We start from the raw sequence: 20,751 nt of genomic DNA, 5'->3' as shown, positions 1-20,751 counted from the left end.
ATGCACAATGTCGGCACTAGTACAGTGTATATCCACCTTTCGCAACAATGCAGGCTGCTATTCTCCCATGGAGACGATCGTAGAGATGCTGGATGTAGTCCTGTGGAACGGCTTGCCATGCCATTTCCACCTGGCGCCTCAGTTGGACCAGCGTTCGTGCTGGACGTGCAGACCGCGTGAGACGACGCTTCATCCAGTCCAAACATGCTCAATGGGGGACAGATCCGGAGATCTTGCTGGCCAGGGTAGTTGACTTACACCTTCTAGAGCACGTTGGGTGGCACGGGATACATGCGGACGTGCATTGTCCTGTTGGAACAGCAAGTTCCCTTGCCGGTCTAGGAATGGTAAAACGATGGGTTCGATGACGATTTGTATGTACCGTGCACTATTCAGTGTCCCCTCGACGATCACCAGAGGTGTACGGCCAGTGTAGGAGATCGCTCCCCACACCATGATGCCGGGTGTTGGCCCTGTGTGCCTCGGTCGTATGCAGTCCTGATTGTGGCGCTCACCTGCACGGCGCCAAACACGCATACGACCATCATTGGCACCAAGGCAGAAGCGACTCTCATCGCTGAAGACGACACGTCTCCATTCGTCCTTCCATTCACACCTGTCGCGACACCACTGGAGGCGGGCTGCACGATGTTGGAGCATGAGCGGAAGACGGCCTAACGGTGTGCGGGACCGTAGCCCAGCTTCAAGGAGACGGTTGCGAATGGTCCTCGCCGATACCCCAGGAGCAACACCGCGGTTCCTGGTGTGTCCGCTGTTCCGTGCGTGTGATCATTGCTTGTACAGCCCTCTCGCAGTTTCCGGAGCAAGTATGGTGGGTCTGACACACCGGTGTCAATGTGTTCTTTTTTCCATTTCCAGGAGTGTATTTATCGTTCATGTTTCACTTCCATACATGGCTACACCCCACCCAAATACTTTCAGAAATTACTTCCTGACACTTAAATCTATACTCGATGTTAACAAATTTCTGTTCTTCAGAAACGCTTTCCTTACCATTGCCAGTCTACATTTTATATCCTCTCTACTTCGACCATCATCAGTTATTTTGCTCCCCAAATAGCAAAGCTCCTTTACTACTGTAAGTGTCTCATTTCCTAATCTAATTCCCTCAGCATCACCCGACTGAAATCGGCTACATTCCATTATCCTCGTTTTGCTTTTGTTGGTGTTCATCTTATATCCTCCTTTCAAGACACTATCCATTCCGTTCCACTGCTCTTCTAAGTCCTTTGCTGTCTCTGACAGAATTACGATGTCATCGGCGAACCTCAAAGTTTTTATTTCTTCTCCATGGACTTTAATACCTACTCCTAATTTTTCTGGACTGGCTCTCCCAAGGTCGTCAGTAGTTCCAATGGAATGTTAACTACTCCGGGGGCCTTGTTTCGACACAGATCTTTCAGTGCTCTGTCAAACTCTACACGCAGTATCGTATCTCCCATTTCATCTTCATCTACATCCTCATCCATTTCCATCATATTGTCCTCATGTACATCGCCTTTGTATAGACCCTCTATACACTCCTTTCATCTTTCTGCTTTCCCTTCTTTGCTTAGAACTGGGTTTCCATCTGAGCTCTTGATGTTCATACAAGTGGTTCTCTTATCTCCAAAGGTCTCTTTAATTTTCCTGTAGGCAGTATCTATCTTACCCCTAGTGAGATAAGCCTCTACATCCTTACATTTGTCCTCTAGCCATCGCTGCTTAGCCATTTTGCACTTCCTGTCGATCTCATTTTTGAGACGTTTGTATTCCTTTTTGCCTGCTTCAGTTATTGCATTTTTATATTTTCTCCTTTCATCAATTAAATTCAATATTTCTTCTGTTACCCAATGATTTCTACTAGCCCTCGTCTTTTTACCTACTTGATCCTCTTCTGCCTTCACTACTTCATCCCTCAAAGCTACCCATTCTTCTTCTACTGTATTTCTTTCCCCCATTCCTGTCAATTGCTTCCTTATGCCGGAGACAGGATTCGAAACTGCGACCGTAGCGGTCGCTCGGTTCCAGACTGTAGCGCCTAGAACCGCACAGCCACTCCGGCCGGCGTCTCATCTGCATTTAAAAAAACTATTTTCTTGTTGTTGACCAACTTTTGAGTGAATATCCCGACCTATTGTTTATTTCAGTCGTTCCTATTCGCGTTTCAATCTCGAGTATGCAGCTATTTTCTGAAATTTTACGGTTTGAGAAAAGTCTTTAAAGTTTAGCAGCGAACTTTTTCATATGCTGAATGATGTTTTTTATTTATTTATAAACTTGTTCAAAAAGTCTGAAACTTGCGTTTAAGCTATCTAACGTTACCATCTGTTTCAATCCATTTTTTTAAAAATCAGAATAAACAATTAGAATCAACTTACATAAAACTTTGTGTGTCGTTTGCTGTGATCACTGCAAGGCAAATATTTTACAACACGTTGCACGCAATACCAATTTTGTCAATCTTCTTTAAATTTAAAAATACTGCCAATCACACTCGTCAATAGATGACACTTCTTTATCAACATGCGCTGAAATAAGAAAAACCACAGCACTGTCTGATTCAGTTGTCTCTTTTGTAAATGAGACAAGTTTCAATAACTTTTCGGTTGCCATAACTTGAAAGTGTGTAAGAGAGAGAAGAAGAGGAGAGGCAAAAACGGTCTGAAAGTGAAACATGTATTATACTCACCTGCTACGACCTTTCTGGAGAACAAAAATCTCATGTAGGGGAATCAACATGGATCTTTTGAAGGTCAGTTGGCTCTGTTCGTCCTTAAGACCCAGGATGCAGCCACTGAACTCCGGATCGATCGATCGGAGTTTGCTAGATACTTCCTAGTAACTCTTTCTTACAGGGCACATGAGGTCAGAAATCACAGAAGGGAAGGCATGCCGGTATGCACATTGTGACGAAGTTTCACGAGCTACATAGCTGAATGAAAACAAAGATGGAGCGTACTCCTGAAACTCATATAACATGGTACACACACAAAATCCTAACAATATGCTTCCTTATAAACAAACGTAACAGCGTAACGATTATCATTATTAGCAAGAACTTGCTTATCTAAGGAACACAACATGAACGCGCAACGCCTCACACACGAAGATAATGTGTATTTACGTAATGTTTTTTATTTGCTTATAAATTTATTCCAAGCGTCTGAGACTTGTGCTTAAGATACCTGAAATCCTCACCTCTTTTATTCGTAGAGTACCAGAAAACAAAGTTGACAATTTTCCAATAATGAATGATTCGTCAAACCCGACTTGTGACTAGCACCGAAGAGACTCGTGAAAGCTAACTGGGCACACGATGAGTGAAGTGAATCATGGGTGATCAAAGAACATGTTCGGTTCCACCTGAATCTAAATAAAACGGTAGCAGAAACATCACTCGTGAGAATCTCACACTGCTCGTAGCGAATGAGGTCGATCGTTCTAGAGAATTCTAACTCAAAACTGAACTAGCTCCCATCCAAAAATCAACTCTCAAGTACGTACAGAAACAGCATGTCATACTTAACGTGGTCACGGAATGCCGACCGCTCTGATATCCCGTCTCGTCTACACCCCGGTAACCTCTGTCTAAAATCTGAATTGCCTCCCGTCTACGTACAGAGACTGAACAAATTTAGAGGAGGCGGACTGACTGATCACCAAGATGAATTTGGCAATGGTAGCAGGCGACTCCTCTAGACAGAAAACAGGAAGAACAACGCCTGGTTCCTTCACCTCAAAATTTTCAACGTCCAAAGTTCCAAATCGTTGTCCTTAGTGCGTGGGTCCGCAGAAACCAGTAGTCGGCACGGGCCGCCTTCTAAGATTACATTCCACCGTCTTCCCAGGCTGCTACTACAAGGTTAAACCAAGAACTTCCACCTGAATTCACCTAGTCGCATGCTCTGTAATTACATTCACATATATTCAATTCAGTTGTCATCTATGTTTAGGACAGGAGGTTATAGGCACACAGTGTGCTAAATATAAAATGAAAATAAAACACACATCAATTTTGGTTACCAGCGTGATTGTCCCTCCTCAAATGTAAAAAATATGAGAAAACGCAGACAGGGAATAGAGGCATTGTTGACTTGATCAAACCACGGAATTGTAAAGTCACAAAATTAAAAGGGCGATCAACAAGTTTCCGTTAGAAGGCCATACAGCACAGAATCGTTATGCCAGACAGACAACATCGCTGTGGGCACTGAGGTAATCATGCCACTGACGCACTAGATTGAAGATACCCGTTTGGTAAAACACTGTATCCTGCTGTGTGAAGAAGTCCGTAACTGCCTGCTCCACATACTCTTCCGACAGAAATCGTCGACCCTTCAAGGCCTTTTTTAAAGGACCGAAGACGTAATAAGAGCACTATCAGTATTATGGGGATTATGTGGCAGGTGCTCCAGTGTCACCCACTTGAATTGGCGTAACTTCTGCTTTACGAGATACGGGGACGTGTGTTATCATGACCCAGCAGTACCACTTTCCGCACGGAATTTGGCACACAGTTGCACAACGGTGGTTTTCGATAGGCATGCTAACCCATACACATTCTTCATTCTCCTATGGTTTTTCAGCACCCAAGAAAATGGTTCAAATGGCTCTGAGCACTATGGGACTTAATATCTGTGGTCATCAGTCCCCTAGAACTTAGAACTAATTAAACCTAACTAACCTAAGGACATCACACACATCCATGCCCGAGATAGTATTCGAACCTGCGACCGTAGCGGTCGCGCGGTTCCAAACTGAAGCGCCTAGAACCGACCCAAGAAAAGAATATCATCATTTTGGTCCTTTTTGGACTCATTTTGTAAAAAAGTTGCCATAGTTTACTTTTCCATATTAGTGCACGTGTGTCAGAAAGGATCAAATGCAACAGTAGTCCCTTGCCTACATGGCGGTCGTTATATACCAGCATCGAAGTCGCGCTACGTTGCAAATACGCTGCAGCAACGACCTCAAATAGAAACTTTTTGATTGCCCCTTTTCTCCTGGCCCACCTTGCATTAGCCTGCCGCGGTGGTCTCGTGCGGCTCTAGGCGCTCAGTCCGGAACCGCGCGACTGCTATGGTCGCAGGTTTGAATCCTGCCTCGGGTATGCATGTGTGTGATGTCCTTAGGTTAGTTAGGTTTAAGTAGTTCTAAGTTCTAGGGGACTGATGACCTCAGAAGTTAAGTCCCATAGTGCTCAGAGCCGTTTGAACCATTTGAACCTGGCATTATAATATATTTTGAAATAAGTATTAACTATATCGCTAGCAACCATGAAAACCCTACATATTTTATTCATATTTTCGTGCTCTCACAGTACTCGCCAGGTCTATCAACATAATGAATGGGTAACTGAGATGTTCTTTCCATAATTCGTATTACTACTTGTAAAATGCATGTATAACTCCACATATTGCCTACGACCAAGCTGCGAATCGAATTAGCTGCGCACTTCTGTTTGTAACAAGCTGTATTTTTCCACTTTTCACCAAAACAGTGTAGTAGAGAGAGAGGACGGAAGGAAGCAAGCAACCGATCTTCGCCACAGCCATAAATGTGTAGTTCAAAGAGGGATCAGGGCCGAAGCTGCGTCCGCCCATGCCGTTTACCAGCTCTGGCCTGGCAATATTAAAACGACACGGCGTTATGTATCGGACTGCTAGAAAGTGTTCATGCGAAGACGTGATGACTACGAGAAGTAATCTCTCCTTTACTTAAAATAGAAAGTGGCGGTTGGAACCTTCTATGGGAACTGAAACGCAATGTGCCTAGAAAAGCGGTTATCTTCTGCCCCAGTCCACGCCTAAAAAAAAGAAAAAAGTCTACCTCTTAAGTACGCGCAAATTTCATTGAGAAGGTGGTTGCAATTTCGGAAAAACTTGGTTAGAGATTGGATGATTCTCGGAAGTGTCACCGTCTTTGGTACAAGACTTGGAGCTTCTCCAAAACTGGGGAGAAGTTGGACTTTTGGTAAAGAGACGCCAAGAACGACGGTCTTGCTGCAGCCTCGCAGGCCATGCATGTGAAGATGAGTCCCGAGCCCTGTTAACTGCCGTACGTGGCCGGCGCGCACGATGCATGAGTACTAGAAGTTATTTGGCACGATTCCGTCAGCAATGCTTTTCCGTCGTATAATTCAGGAGATGCAGTTATGCTAACTTTGTTGAGTTTTTCGTTGCAGTAATTGATGACTGCAGTTAGTTGTTTAATTTGCAAAATTCATATTACGTCTTTGAACGGTGTTTGCTCTTCAAAGTTCACTTTTCATCAGCACTTTCTAATACGCATTTCGTTTGATCATTGGAAATATTCATTACGCGATCCCAAAAGTGGTACCAAGACTGGAATTAAACATAGTTGTTTCTTTAACTCTGCATTCATTCTCATATTATTGGAAGTTTTCCCACCTGAATGCACACCAAGCGAAATAAGTAGCATGTCTTATACACTGAAGAGCCAAAGAAACTGGTACACATGCTTAATATCGTGTAGGGAACCGCGAGCACGCACAAGTGCCGTAACACGACGTAGCATGCATGGACTCAAGTAATGTTTGATGTAGTGCTGGAGGCAACTGACACCGTGAATCCTGCAGGGCTGTCCACAACTCCTTATGAGTATGAGGGGGTGGAGATCTCTTCTGAACAGCATGTTCGAAAACATCCCAGATATGCTCATCTCTGGGCCGTTTGGTGGCCATCGGAAGTGTTTAAACTCAGAAGAGTGTTCCTGGAGCTACTCTGTATCACTCCTGGACGTATGGTGGGTCGCATTGTCCTACTGGAAATGCCCAAGTCCGTCGGAGTGCACAATTGATGTGAATGGATGCAGGTGATCAGACAGGATGGTTATGTACGTGTCACCTGCCAGAGTCGTATCTAGACGTATCAGGGGTCGCATATCACTCCAACTGCACACGCTCCGCACCAGTACAGTGCCTCCACCAGCTTGAACAGTCTTCTGCTGACATGCAGAGTCCATGGAGTCATGAGGTTGTCTTCTTACCCGTACACGTCCAGTCGCTCGATACAATTTCAAACGTGACCCGTCCGACCAGGCAACATGTTTCCAGTCATCAACAGTCCAACGGTGGTGTTGACTGGCTGAGGCGAGGCGTAAAGCTTTGTGTCGTGCAGTCACCAAGGGTACTAGAGTGGGCCCTCGGCTACGAAAGCCCATACCGATGATCTTTCGTTGAATGATTCGCACACTGTCACTTGTTGATAGCCCAGCATTGAAATTTGCAGCAATTTGCGGTAGGGTTGTGTGGTGCTTGACAAGTTTATTTTATGCATGATGACTAACGTTTGAATGTGAGCCTACCTCTGTTAAATTCAGATTTAATAAGACGTTATCCACTGCGTACTTGTTTCATTAATTTCAAAAGTACACTACTGGCCTTAAAATTGCTACACCACGAATATGACATGCTTCAACGCGAAATTTAACCGACAGGAAGAACATGCTGTGATATGCAAATGATTAGCTTTTCAGAGCATTCACACAAGGTTCGCGCCGGTGGCGACACCTACAACGAGCTGACATGAGGAAAGTTTTCAACCGATTTCACATACACAAACAGCAGTTGCCCGGCGTTGCCTGATGAAACGTTGTTGTGATGCCTCGTGTAAGGAGGAGAAATGCGTACCACCACGTTTCCGACTTTGATAACGGTCGGATTGTAGCCTATCGCGATTGCGGTTTATCGTATCGCGACATTGCTGCTCGCGATAGTAGAGATCCAATGACTGTTAGCAGAATATGGAATCGGTGGGTTCAGGAGGGTAATACTGAACGCCGTGCTGGATCCCAACGGCCTCCTATCACTAGCAGTCGAGATGACAGGCATCTTATCCGCTAGGCTGTAACGGATCGTGCAGCCACGTCTCGATCCCTGAGATGGGTACGTTTGCAAGACAACAACCATCTGCACGAACAGTTCGACGACGTTTGCACCAGAATGGACTGTCAGATCGTAGACCATGGCTGCGGTTACCCTTGACGTTGCATCATAGTCAGGAGCGCCTGCAATGGTGTACTCAACGACGAACCTGGGCGCACGAATGCCAAAACGTCATTTTTTCGGATGAATCCAGGTTCTGTTTACAGCATCATGATAATCGCATCCGTGTTTGGCGACATCGCGGTGAACGCACATTGGAAGCGTATATTCGCCATCGCCATACTGGCGTATCACCCGGCGTGATGGTATGGGGTGCCACTGGTTACACGTCTCGGTCACCTCTCGTTCGCAATGACGGCTCTTTGAACAGTGGACGTTACATTTCAGATGTGTTACGACCGGTGGCTCTACCCTCCATTCGATCCCTGCGAAACCCTACATTTCAGCAGGATAATGCACGACCGCATGTTGCAGGTCTTGTACGGGCCGTCCTGGATACAGAAAATTTTCGACTTATGCCATGGCCAGCACATTCTCCAGATCTCTCACCAACTGAAAACATCTGGCTAATAGTGGCCGAGCAACTGGCTCGTCAAAATACGCCAGTCACTACTCTTGATGAACTGTGGTATCGTGTTGAAGATGCATGTGCAGCTGTAGCTGTACACGCCATCCAAGCTGTGTTTGACTCAATGCCCAGGCGTATCATGGCCGTTATTACGGCCAGAGGAGGTTGTTCTGGGTACTGATTTCTCATGGTCTATACAGCCAAATTGCGTGAAAATGTAATGACATGTCAGTTCTAGTCTAATATATTTGTACAATGAATACCCGTTTATTATCTGCATTTCTTCTTGGTGTAGCAATTTTAATGGCCAGTAGTGTAAATTCTCATGATTGCATAGGGAGCCTCAGTCTACTTTCCGATCACAGGGACTTTAATTTTTGCATCCAGGGATATACAATACTGCATCCACAATCATCACCTCACATTGGTACAATGTATGTCGAAACTCACCCCTACCTTTCGTTTACTGGTACGAGCACAATTTCTCCGCTAACTTGTTGTAGCTGTTGTAAACCGTTGAGCATTCTCGTTCTGTAAATGGACTTGCCTGACGACCCGCCGTGCAGCCGGCGGAGCCTTCCGCCCTCTGACTGGGTGTGGCGCGGTGTTGCAGGCTGTGACCCGCAGCCGGCGCCGCGCCGGTCCGCGACGCCCGCCTCCTCGTGCGCCTCCACCTCCGCCTCCGCGCCCGCCTCCACCGCCGGCTTGGCCCCCGGGCCCGCCCCCGGCTGCGGCGGCGCGCCCCCGGCTACGCCGGCGGCCACCATGACCGTGTCCTCTGCCTGCGGGTCCGGCGCCTCGGCCACCGGCGAACCGCCTGCCGCCTCCGCCGCCGTCGCCGCCGCCGCCGCCGGCCGCCTCGAGCCGCCGCCTTCGCGCACCGAAATCGTCAAGCAGTGAGTACTCTCTTCTGGCAGTTGCAGCTGAGCCTCTCCCAGACTACGCCAACCCCACACCCACCGTAAGCCACTCGGGTTCAATATTGCACAGCTGGCATACTATACTTTGTTGATAATTACTTTAGGAGTCAAACTCCGGTAGGCGCACGGGTGTATACGGGGACAAGGAAAAAATGTCTCGGATTATTCCTGGATTTTTCCCGGGTGAAAATACATTTTTTCCGTGCTAAGTCACAATAGTTTTCCGTTGATTTGTCCCTCGGAACTGCAAAACTTATCAATCCTTTGAATGGTTAACGTTTTATACACTGGCGAAGAAGTTCCCGGAAAAAGAAAAGAAAGACGGGACAGAGAAGTTTTGGAAAGACTTTTAATGAATAAATAAGGAGAGAAGTTTTGAAAAGACATTTGATGTGCAGCAACATATACGCTGCGTAATTTCGTATTACGTAAGTATAAATTCGAATTGCAACAAACACAGCGCGTTAGTTTCCGGAGCGTTCAAATCGAGATTGCGATGTCCTTTTGTCCTTTGATGTATCTCATGCTACGGGATCTCGCCAGCCGATGACAGCAGATATTCAGAGCATAGGACACATACTATAGTTAGCCAATAGCAAGATACTGTAACGTAGAGCGAACACACAAAGAGGAAAAGTTAACGGTTTATATTAATGTACATACAGGGTGTTTCAAAAATGACCGGTATATTTGAAACGGCAATACAAACTAAACGAGCAGCGATAGAAATACACCGTTTGTTGCAATATGCTTGGGACAACAGTACATTTTCAGGCAGACAAACTTTCGAAATTACAGTAGTTACAATTGTCAACAACAGATGGCGCTGCGGTCTGGGAAACTCTATAGTACGATATTTTCCACATATCCACCATGCGTAGCAATAATATGGCGTAGTCTCTGAATGAAATTATCCGAAACCTTTGACAACGTGTCTGGCGGAATGGCTTCACATGCAGATGAGATGTACTGCTTCATCTGTTCAATTGTTTCTGGATTCTGGCGGTACACCTGGTCTTTCAAGTGTCCCCACAGAAAGAAGTCACAGGGGTTCATGTCTGGCGAACAGGGAGGCCAACCCACGCCGCCTCCTGTAAGTTTCGGATAGCCCAAAGCAATCACACGATCATCGAAATATTCATTCAGGAAATTAAAGACGTCGGCCGTGCGATGTGGCCGGGCACCATCTTGCATAAACCACGAGGTGTTCGCAGTGTCGTCTAAGGCAGTTTGTACCGCCACAAATTCACGAAGAATGTCCAGATAGCGTGATGCAGTAATCGTTTCGGATTTGAAAAATGGGCCAATGATTCCTTTGGAAGAAATGGCGGCCCAGACCAGTACTTTTTGAGGATGCAGTGACGATGGGACTGCAACATGGGGCTTTTCGGTTCCCCGTATGCGCCAGTTCTGTTTATTGACGAAGCCGTCCAGGTAAAAATAAGCTTCGTCAGTAAACCAAATGCTGCCCACATGCATATCGCCGTCATCAATCCTGTGCACTATGTCGTTAGCGAATGTCTCTCGTGCAGCAATGGTAGCGGCGCTGAGGGGTTGCCGCGTTTGAATTTTGTATGGATAGAGGTGTAAACTCTGGCGTATGAGACCATACGTGGACGTTGGCGTCATTTGGACCGCAGCTGCAACACGGCGAACGGAAACCCGAGGCCGCTGTTGGATCACCTGCTGCACTAGCTGCGCGTTGCCCTCTGTGGTTGCCGTACGCGGTCGCCCTACCTTTCCAGCACGTTCATCCATCACGTTCCCAGTCCGTTGAAATTTTTCAAACAGATCCTTTATTGTATCGCTTTTCGGTCCTTTGGTTACATTAAACCTCCGTTGAAAACTTCGTCTTGTTGCAACAACACTGTGTTCTACGCGGTGGAATTCCAACACCAGAAAAATCCTCCGTTCTAAAGAATAAACCATGTTGTCCACAGCAAACTTGCACGTTGTGAACACCACACCCTTACAGCAGAAAGACGACGTACAGAATGGCGCACCCACAGACTGCGTTGTCTTCTATATCTTTCACATCACTTGTAGCGCCATCTGTTGTTGTAAATTGTAACTACTGCAATTTCGAAAGTTTGTCCGCCTGAAAATGTACTGTTGTCCCAAGCATATTGCAACAAACGGTGTATTTGTATCGCTGCTCGTTTAGTTTTTATTGCCGTTTCAAATATACCGGTCATTTTTGAAACACCCTGTAGTATAGCTACAAGAAAATCTATGCTTTCACATGTAATATTGGTCTCCAAGATTAACATGTTACAAAAGAAGCTAAACTTTCACATGTAATATTCATCTTTTTTGGGTGTGTTACACTCTAAGATACAGCACACAATTTTGGCAGTAACTTTTAAAATTATGACATAAATGTCTGGTCTTCTAGGCTATAAATTCTTGTAAGTGGCTGGTCCTCAAAGTGTTCAATTTTGAACACTCTGTGATTTAAGAAATTCATCCCACTTTCCCACACGTAACAATCCATCTTGCGTGAAAACAAATTTACTTTTAAAGTAGCGCTTTTCGAACTACCGTTCGCAATACTTTCCGATGTAGCAGTTGCCAGGAAGCGCCAGAAAACAGGCATTATTGCGCGTGCGCAGCTGCAGTGGTGTAGGAAGCCAGTATGTTCGTGTGTATAAAGCAATAAGAGAGCTTTCATTACACCATAAAGGAAACAGGACATCAGAGGATACTCCAAGAGCATCGGATTTTCGTAAACCATACCAAAACGCATAATTCGGCTTGAAATGCACGTTGGTTTTTTCCAGATTCACAATGAAGTAGGTCCCATCTAATATTAAGCTTTTCAGTGTGGTTTTTGGGATGTAACTTTTATTGGGGTACCAGTACTGTACGATCATATTTTTGGTTCTTTATTATGGCATAATGCCATACATAGCAGAAGATTATAACGTGCACTTGAAACTTAACGAACAATTGTAACTAGCCCATACTGTGGAATGAAACACTTCGTTTCAAATAAAATAATTGCCTCGGCAGAAAGATTAATGAAGCCAAATTTCTTTAGCAAACTTACAAAAATAACTTCCTTGTTCTGCAGGGCGATTAATGCCTGACTGCTAATAACGTGGAAATAAAATCAGAAAACTGAACTAATATGTTTTTGTCCTCCGTAATCATGTGACTGTATTTTAATTCACTTGATAGCTACCGGCCACAGAAATCCGTTTTGTTTTCATTTGACGTGGGAGCTGTAAACGAAGAGGAAACAGCGAAATCACTTAACGCAAACAGGGGTCACGTGGTGGAGATTAACCCCCTCCCCACTACAACTCAGTCAACTCTGCGCATGCGCGAATCTGTTAAGGCGAGCGAGAAAAATTTTTCTCGTTTGCGTCTGGGTGCTTCCTGCTACTGCCGATACAGCTAACAGCTACACTTCAAGTGGCGAGAAGCAGGAGAAGGTACTGCTCATACGCGCGTCAGCTGTGCATGCGCCCGCTGGCAACTGGTCAAACGAACCTAATGTGAACAATTGTGGCACCACGTTCATAGCTAAGGCTACTATAGGAGCTCTACTCATAGCAAGCAGTTTATTGTTACGAAGTATTACATAGTCTTCGCCCTACGGCCTTTGACAAATTTTTGCTGTTTGCAGACGCTTGTACGTGCGCGGTGTTTTGTTGTAAATGGCGCATTTCCTGTGTCACTTAAGTTTTTTTTCCTCTCATTTATATTTTACTGCTGTCTCTAGTAGCAGGTCAGAGTAACATTCTTTGCTAGAGAATCAGTTCTTACCAGTCAAAGTTTAAAAAATTTTACTCAAAGCTAAAACAATGAAAAATTCCCGGAATTCTGGAAAATTCCCGGGCTTTTCCCGGTTTTCTACCGTATGAATAAATTCCCCGATTTTTCCCGGATTTCCCGGTTGTCCCGTGTTGTAAACACCCTGGCGCACAAGGAGGCTCGGAACGAAGTTACCACATGTCACACGGGACAAGCGTGTAGACTTTCGTTTCATTAAACTCGCTCAAAGTCGCAAACTATTCATTGTGCAAATACGGAACTGGTGTCAGCGTGTTCTGCAAGCCTAGCCCTATTTTTTGTTATAGTTTTATTTAGGACAGCAGATTTTTAAGATGATTCACAAAAAGTTTACCAGATGCTTTTCCTGCCGACATTAGTGAAATTTCGATAAGTGAGAAACATTTGTATTATTGAAAATAGGTGTGCACAGTGTGCGAACGATATCCAAAGAATAAATCATATTTTCATCTGCTCCAAACCGGAACCCTGTCGGATATTTCTAACACGAGATACCTTGAGTTAAAAGTGATACGTAGTTCTGTACTCGCGCGCCAGGAGCATGGCGTTCGCGTTGGACTTTGTTACGAGAAACAGACTGTTAGATCTATAATTAATCTGTTATTATATTTTATAATCAGCATCGTGGATACATCACCTCTCTCTGTCGACAGTATATGGCCAAAGAAACGTTCATCGTGAGATATCAGCTTGTACATAACCGTAAATAACGATGTAACACTGCCTTGAAAAATACCTGCTTCCTTAACGGTAATCATATGTCAACTATCAAACGCTGTTTTCTGCGATATAATCATAAACATGAGATATCGCAACATAATGAATCTACATGGAGACACAAAAGTCCGTTAACATTTCAAAATTCACTGATACAGGGAATAATGTAGATAGAGAGGTAAAACTTGAAACGTTTGCCTGAAATGACTTGAGGTTTTATTGAAACCTAAAACGAGTACAAAAACCGGCCAACAGATGGCACTGGACATCAATGTGTCAGTGATTCCGCATGAGAACCCCCATTACTGCAGAATCTGTGCTACCGAAAATCCTGGAACTTCGTGGAAATCCCATTCCATGACAAGACAGTCACGGTGTTCTGTGGGTTCACCACATAAGTCGTCATCGGACCCGTTGTCTTCAAGGAAATGCGAAGTGCTGCTTTCCTAACTGTCTGCGTGACGGCTGCGTTCCCTAGCTGGTTGATAAACACCTGCTGGTAGGTACGACTTCTATGCAGGATAGCTCTCCGTCCCATAATGCTACACCTTTCAAAGATCTCTTGCGCATATTGTTTTTTGAGGTTCGCGTATTGAGCAGCTACTTACGTCAAGCTTGGCCTCTCAAGTCCTCTGACCGCATCCGTGTGATTATTGATTGTGGGTTTACCTGAAATCGCAAGTTTACCGTGACCGTCCGACCCTATTAGAGATATTACAAGATAACATCCGATGCCATAGCTCCTGATATGCCGTACACTGCTGTCCGCAACATTGTCCCTCGATTATAGGTATTGTTGATGAATGACTGTCGACGTGTTGAACATATTTTATAAAGAACATCGTCTTTGTGAAAAATTAGTTGTTATTCTAGTTTTTGCTTATATAAATCGCCGTATGTTGGTCATCTTGTGCACTTTTTTGTTTAAATAAAACCCTATCTCATTTTAACAATGTCAATTTTTAGCTCTCTACCTACATTTTACAGTGAAGCATTGAATTTTCAAATGTTAACGGACTCTTGGGTTTCCCCGTATTTTGATAATCCATTTATTTATACAATGTTTTTCACAAGGTTTCCCACATTCAATTAATCTGTAGGTACCTCTTCATTCTCGTACGTTTCCTTGTAAATTTATCAACATTGTTCTTTTGTATATTCAAATCTACATCGGTTCTGTCGCTCGCTTTGTTAACAGAGATGAGTGACCTTCCATTGCCTTTTTTGTGATATTTTTTTTCAAGCTAGACACGTGACGCGTGAATTTTCTCTCGACCGACCTTTTACATCAATCCCCAACCAAGAGAAAGACGCCGAACGTTTGCACTCATAACATTTGACAAATTATACAACGAACAACAGTAAATCAAAAAAAGTGGTAACTACCGCAACCGTAAGAGATGAAAAACAAATTACATCGCGGACAGAGTGATCGCACTGGATATCTGGGTAAATGAATACAAAGCCTAATGCAAAGGGGAAATATAGTGGTAACGGTGGATCCTTGGGAACCGCGTCTGGTTAACAAGTCTCGTGGAATTGGCTGAGAGCGTGCCGCACCATCCGCGAGAGCCCTGCCCCACTGCTTCCTACATTGCTGTGAACCATGAAGTAATTCCAAACAGAGTATATGTGCTTTGAGACAAGGAAATATGATCACAAACAATCAGTTTCTACAACAATGCTATTCACCCGAAATTTGTTTCACTCTTTATCGCAATTCCGTTAGCACATTCACTATCTGCTTACAACTTCAAAGATGTGACGCAGAATTTACGAATTGACGATAACCTGTACACAGTCAGACTGCACCATGACTATGGCCTACACGTCAGTATCATCAAGGTTTGTGGCTAGACATTCACCTGTAACACAGATGCAAACTTTGCTGCCTTATCATCCCAAAGAACTCCCAATCCATGGAAATGACCTAGAGGATGATGCGAAGAACGAAACATAACCTCTGATAGCAAAACACGCAGGCAGAGGTAAGTGCCAAGAGGCTAAATTGAACGAAATTTAATAATTAATCAATTCTTTTCCAATGCTGCTGACTCAGCGATCACGCTGACGGCAATAAGACAGCAATATCTAATTAAATCGAGAAAAAACATCCACTGGGAAGGTTTGAACTTCGTGAAAGATTGTAACCTGCAAATATAATTGCTTCTCTTCTCCCGCCGAGAACTTTTCTACCATCCCATCCACAGTTTGACAATAATGCTGTGTCAGTGTATTGATCAAATTTTACTTTGTGGACACCGCATTGTAACCAGAGGATTGTGTATCATTCTCGCTCCAGAACAAAATAATGTGTACGTGCCATTCTGTCTTATATTTTACGTCATCAGTCTCTTGTCTGGTTTAATGCTGCGCGCCTCCTTTTCATATCTCATCCTAACTTTTTTGTTAATCTTTTCATCTCTACATAACCACCATTCGCAAAGTCCTCTGTAATCTCTTTCGAATATTCTAGCCTTATCCCCTTCTACAGCTTCTTCATGCGCCAGTATTCCTGAATTGCTTAGCACAAATCCCACTAACCCTAAAGCTTACATAGATTTGCGTCTTCACCTATTCTTTACACAACTTATTCAGTTCTGCCTTATATGACCACTTAATTTTTAACATCTTCGGTAGCACCTCACTTCCAATAATATGAATGATAATTGACATGATGTGTTATAATGATCTGTTTCTAGTTCATCCCAATCGGGTCCCTTTAGGTTCAGGTCGGGACTTGGGGCAGGATTTTCTACTTTAGGAATGCTTTTGTGAACTGTCATGCTGATACAAGGATCGTTCCCGAACCGTTTCTCTACTGTAAGTAGCACACAGTACTGTAAAATGTGTTCATATCGTTTCGTATTTAGCGTTCTTTAAACCCATGTTAATTTAGGCAAGTATTTGACCAATTTATGAAAAAACGATTGGTTGCACGACCTTAATATTTTTCTGTATGTTACATGATGATAAGAGTAAACTGCACTAAAATCTACTTTATCCATTGTATAGTTTTTAAATTTATTAACAAAAAATATTAAGTTCTTTCTGCAGAAAATATTTTTTGTGAATTTCCTAACGGGGGAATATAAATAAATGTAGTACCAGAGTTGGCTTTTTATGTTATACAGACACTCTGAAAATTTCATTCATTTATCTACGATAGTTTCTGATATAATGGGACATATGTACTGAAAACTTTAGTTTGTGGGAAATTGACTTTAAAGAAAAAAAATTTGAAATTTGTTACTTACAGTTACTTAAATCTGTCCTGCTGCATATGCATTTAGTGCAAATTAAAACCAAAGCAAGTCTAGGCCTTTTCTCCCACTGGCACTCTCACAAGTTTTCACACTCTGTGACTCGCCACAGTGTCTACATTATACAAATTTAGAAATTACATCTGATAATATCTCAAATTTATAATAATGTTACTACACCCCTTGTTACTTACAGTAAATTCATTGTAACTCTCTTGAAATGGTGAGAGAGCTTCTTTGATGATGCACTTGTTCAAGAATTACAATTAGAAACATCGTTGCCAGGCGACATAACCTCTTGTACAGAAAGCTTTCTCAGCTCGTTTCCTCTAAATTGTCGTCTCTTGAAAATTCCATTACGTTTCGTCGCCTTCAATAAACACAACAAAACCCACGTAAACAAGCACTGATAAAAGTAAGTATAACTACTACTCGCAATCACATTTGAACAAAACTAACTGCGTGTTTGAAAACGTGTTGTTTACAAACAGCAGAAACAAGAGAATACCGAACGTTGCATTCCAAGGATAGCCAACGTCCTCAAGAGTAAAAAAAAAAGACTAACGTGCAATGTATGGAATACAAAGATATAAAATATATGCAGAAAAGTGGGTGACAGAAAAGTGGGAGTGGCACATAAACACACGTAGTAGTAAAATGCTCTTTAAATGCTCGGAAAAAAAATTTTCAGCAAATCCATTTCAGAGTACTTAAATAAAAACTTAATCTATCGAAATATGATGAAAACCGAAAATCGATTTTTTTCGACCTGAACTACGGTGTGGTCCCCTTAAGAGGATTACACGCTAACCACGAAATACCCCACTACCCTGACACCACCTCCTCCGCCCTTCTCTTTTGGCACTGCACACAATGGTAGGTAACGTTCTCCATGCACTCGACAAACACAAACCCTTCCATCGGACTGCCACATTCTATAGCCTAATTCATCACTCTATCCACTGTCCCATGGCGTAATTCTCTCCACCAGCTCAAGCGTCGCTTAACGCTCACTGCAGAAATTTATGACTTGTGAGGAGCCGCTCAACCATTTCTTTTAAGTTCCCTACGCAAAGCCATTGAGCTAGCTGGATCGCCGGTATCATTTTGCAACACACGAGTTGTTCCTTTCGCTGTTTTCATGCACTTTTTTACCACCACCCTCCGCAATGCTTGACGGTCCCTGTTCGTCAGCAGATGAGGTCTGCCAGGTCTTGGTTAACTGTGGTTATTCCTACACGTTTCCACTTCTCAGTGACATCACCGATAGTCGACTTGAGAAGCCTCGGAAGAGTAACACCGGTGGTCAGTTTCGCATGACGTAGTCGTGTCCGGATACTTTTGATCAGGTGGTGTCTGCGATAAGATCTGTCGTTGCATAAATAAGACTTGGCATCACAGTTTACACAGGAAATTCTTGTCGGTTAAGCAATGAGGACGCGATCGCCACGTGCCCGACGCCCTCGGACTGATCTGAAAGCCAGCAGACGCCTCGGCCCCGGCCGCAGTCGCGTGCTCGCAGACTTCTCGCCGCATGTAAATTCTCTCGGGCAGCCCAGCCCGACAGCTCTAGATTAAAATTTGCGTGGCAGGTTTCCACATGCATAATGCATCCAGCGAGCACCGCTCGCCGCAGAATGTCCTCCGCCGCCGCCGGGCGATCTCGCAGACCGAGTCGCCTATCGCAAAAGCGTGCCCTTCCGGACCCAGCTATCTGGCTCCCCACGGACGAGATATTTTACAAAGCGCTTCTGCTGGAGTCGAAATTTTAATCTATTTTTTAACTGTCCCTCTTACATGAGAATGAACAAATAAATGAATCACTGATTTCCTGTTCCATTAAAATGCATCGAGTTCGTCGCTCTACTTTGAGCTTAAGAAGAAAAAGACCAATACCTGACAAAGATCTCACTTATTGCGTACAAGCATATAATGCACATCTGCAAAGCACAGACCTGATATTCAACTGAAATACAATTAACTGCGCTACGAAAATTAATTTATATTAAAAATGAAGTAATTCCACCAGCTGTATTTAAGGTGTCGATTTTATTTTGGCAACTAGTTTCAACGTTGTAACAACGACATCTTCAGGCCTGTTGTCAACTGCTTGCGGCTGACACTAGAAGTCAGTGGTGAGATATCGACGTGCTCCGTGTGGAAGGTGGTTAGAAACATTTATTTCTGTTTGTTTTCACTCAGCTTCAGGTCGACGTCTTTATGAAGATTTTCAAAGATGGTTCGCGGTATCCAAGCTCCGTGGCACTGTATTGGTGCCACAAAGCCGACATACTCAGGGTGCCTTGATGTCGGACCTAATGCTCCATCCTTGTTAAGGACTTTCACGGTCGATATCTCAATCTGTTCTCTGAGGAGCGGGATGTCAAGTTCACGGTGGAGGTCCTGGAACCGGACCCAAGCGGTGCACGGAGCATGGTCCGAGAGCACCGATTCTGGATTGCCTGGAGGATGCGTGGGGATGAGGGGCAGACTGTTGAAACGTCCCCTTATAACAATTATATATAACTGTGTTTAAACTGACACACAATATTTTTAGCGCAACGCAATCTGACTTTCAAAAATCCCTACAAAAGAATGGCCCTGACTAACATTAATCTATACGTTTCACAAATCACTTACCTCACAAAAATCTTCGTTACTCGATGTACTGCAATACAGCGAGCGCCACTACTGCCAGCTAAATAAAAGATTTAAAATACGGAAGGCACTAACTACTGATAGGCATAGTTAGCGAATGAAAGATTTTAATAGAGAACAAACAATGTATTTACCTTACTACTCATAATACACACCTGGAAATTGAAATAAGAACACCGTGAATTCATTGTTCCAGGAAGGCGAAACTTTATTGACACATTCCTGGGGTCAGATACATCACATGATCACACTGACAGAACCACAGGCACATAGACACAGGCAACAGAGCATGCACAATGTCGGCACTAGTACAGTGTATATCCACCTTTCGCAGTAATGCAGGCTGCTATTCTCCCATGGAGACGATCGTAGAGATGCTGGATGTAGTCCTGTGGAACGGCTTGCCATGCCATTTCCACCTGGCGCCTCAGTTGGACCAGCGTTCGTGCTGCACGTGCACACCGCGCGAGACGACGCTTCATCCAGTCCCAAACATGCTCAATGGGGGACAGATTCGGAGATCTTGCTGGCCAGGGTAGTTGACTTACACCTTCTAGAGCACGTTGGGTGGCACGGGATACATGCGGATGTGCATTGTCCTGTTGGAACAGCAAGTTCCCTTGTCGGTCTAGGATTGGTAGAACGATGGGTTCGATGACGGTTTGGATGTACCGTGCACTATTCAGTGTCCCCTCGACGATCACCAGAGGTGTACGGCCAGTGTAGGAGATCGCTCCCCACACCATGATGCCGGGTGTTGGCCCTGTGTGCCTCGGTCGTATGCAGTCCTGATTGTGGCGCTCACCTGCACGGCGCCAAACACGCATACGACCATCATTGGCACCAAGGCAGAAGCGACTCTCATCGCTGAAGACGACACGTCTCCATTCGTCCCTCCATTCACGCCTGTCGCGACAC

At 44.2% G+C, this 20,751-nt stretch overlaps 1 protein-coding gene across 1 annotated transcript in view; it reads left to right on the top strand.

The window, feature by feature from the left end:
- LOC126330513 (inactive rhomboid protein 1-like) overlaps positions 1–20,751 on the top strand; it is a 786,904-nt gene that overhangs the window by 448,721 nt on the left and 317,432 nt on the right. Inside the window, exon 3 of the mRNA XM_049996362.1 lies at positions 9,091–9,373. Coding sequence (XP_049852319.1) covers positions 9,091–9,373 — 283 coding nt within the window. The remainder of the gene's footprint in view (positions 1–9,090; positions 9,374–20,751) is intronic.

This window comes from Schistocerca gregaria, chromosome 2, assembly GCF_023897955.1.
Source record: "Schistocerca gregaria isolate iqSchGreg1 chromosome 2, iqSchGreg1.2, whole genome shotgun sequence".
Lineage (NCBI taxonomy): Eukaryota > Metazoa > Arthropoda > Insecta > Orthoptera > Acrididae > Schistocerca > Schistocerca gregaria.
Note: the sequence above shows the minus strand (reverse complement) of the source record. Positions and strands in the feature narration are given on the sequence as shown.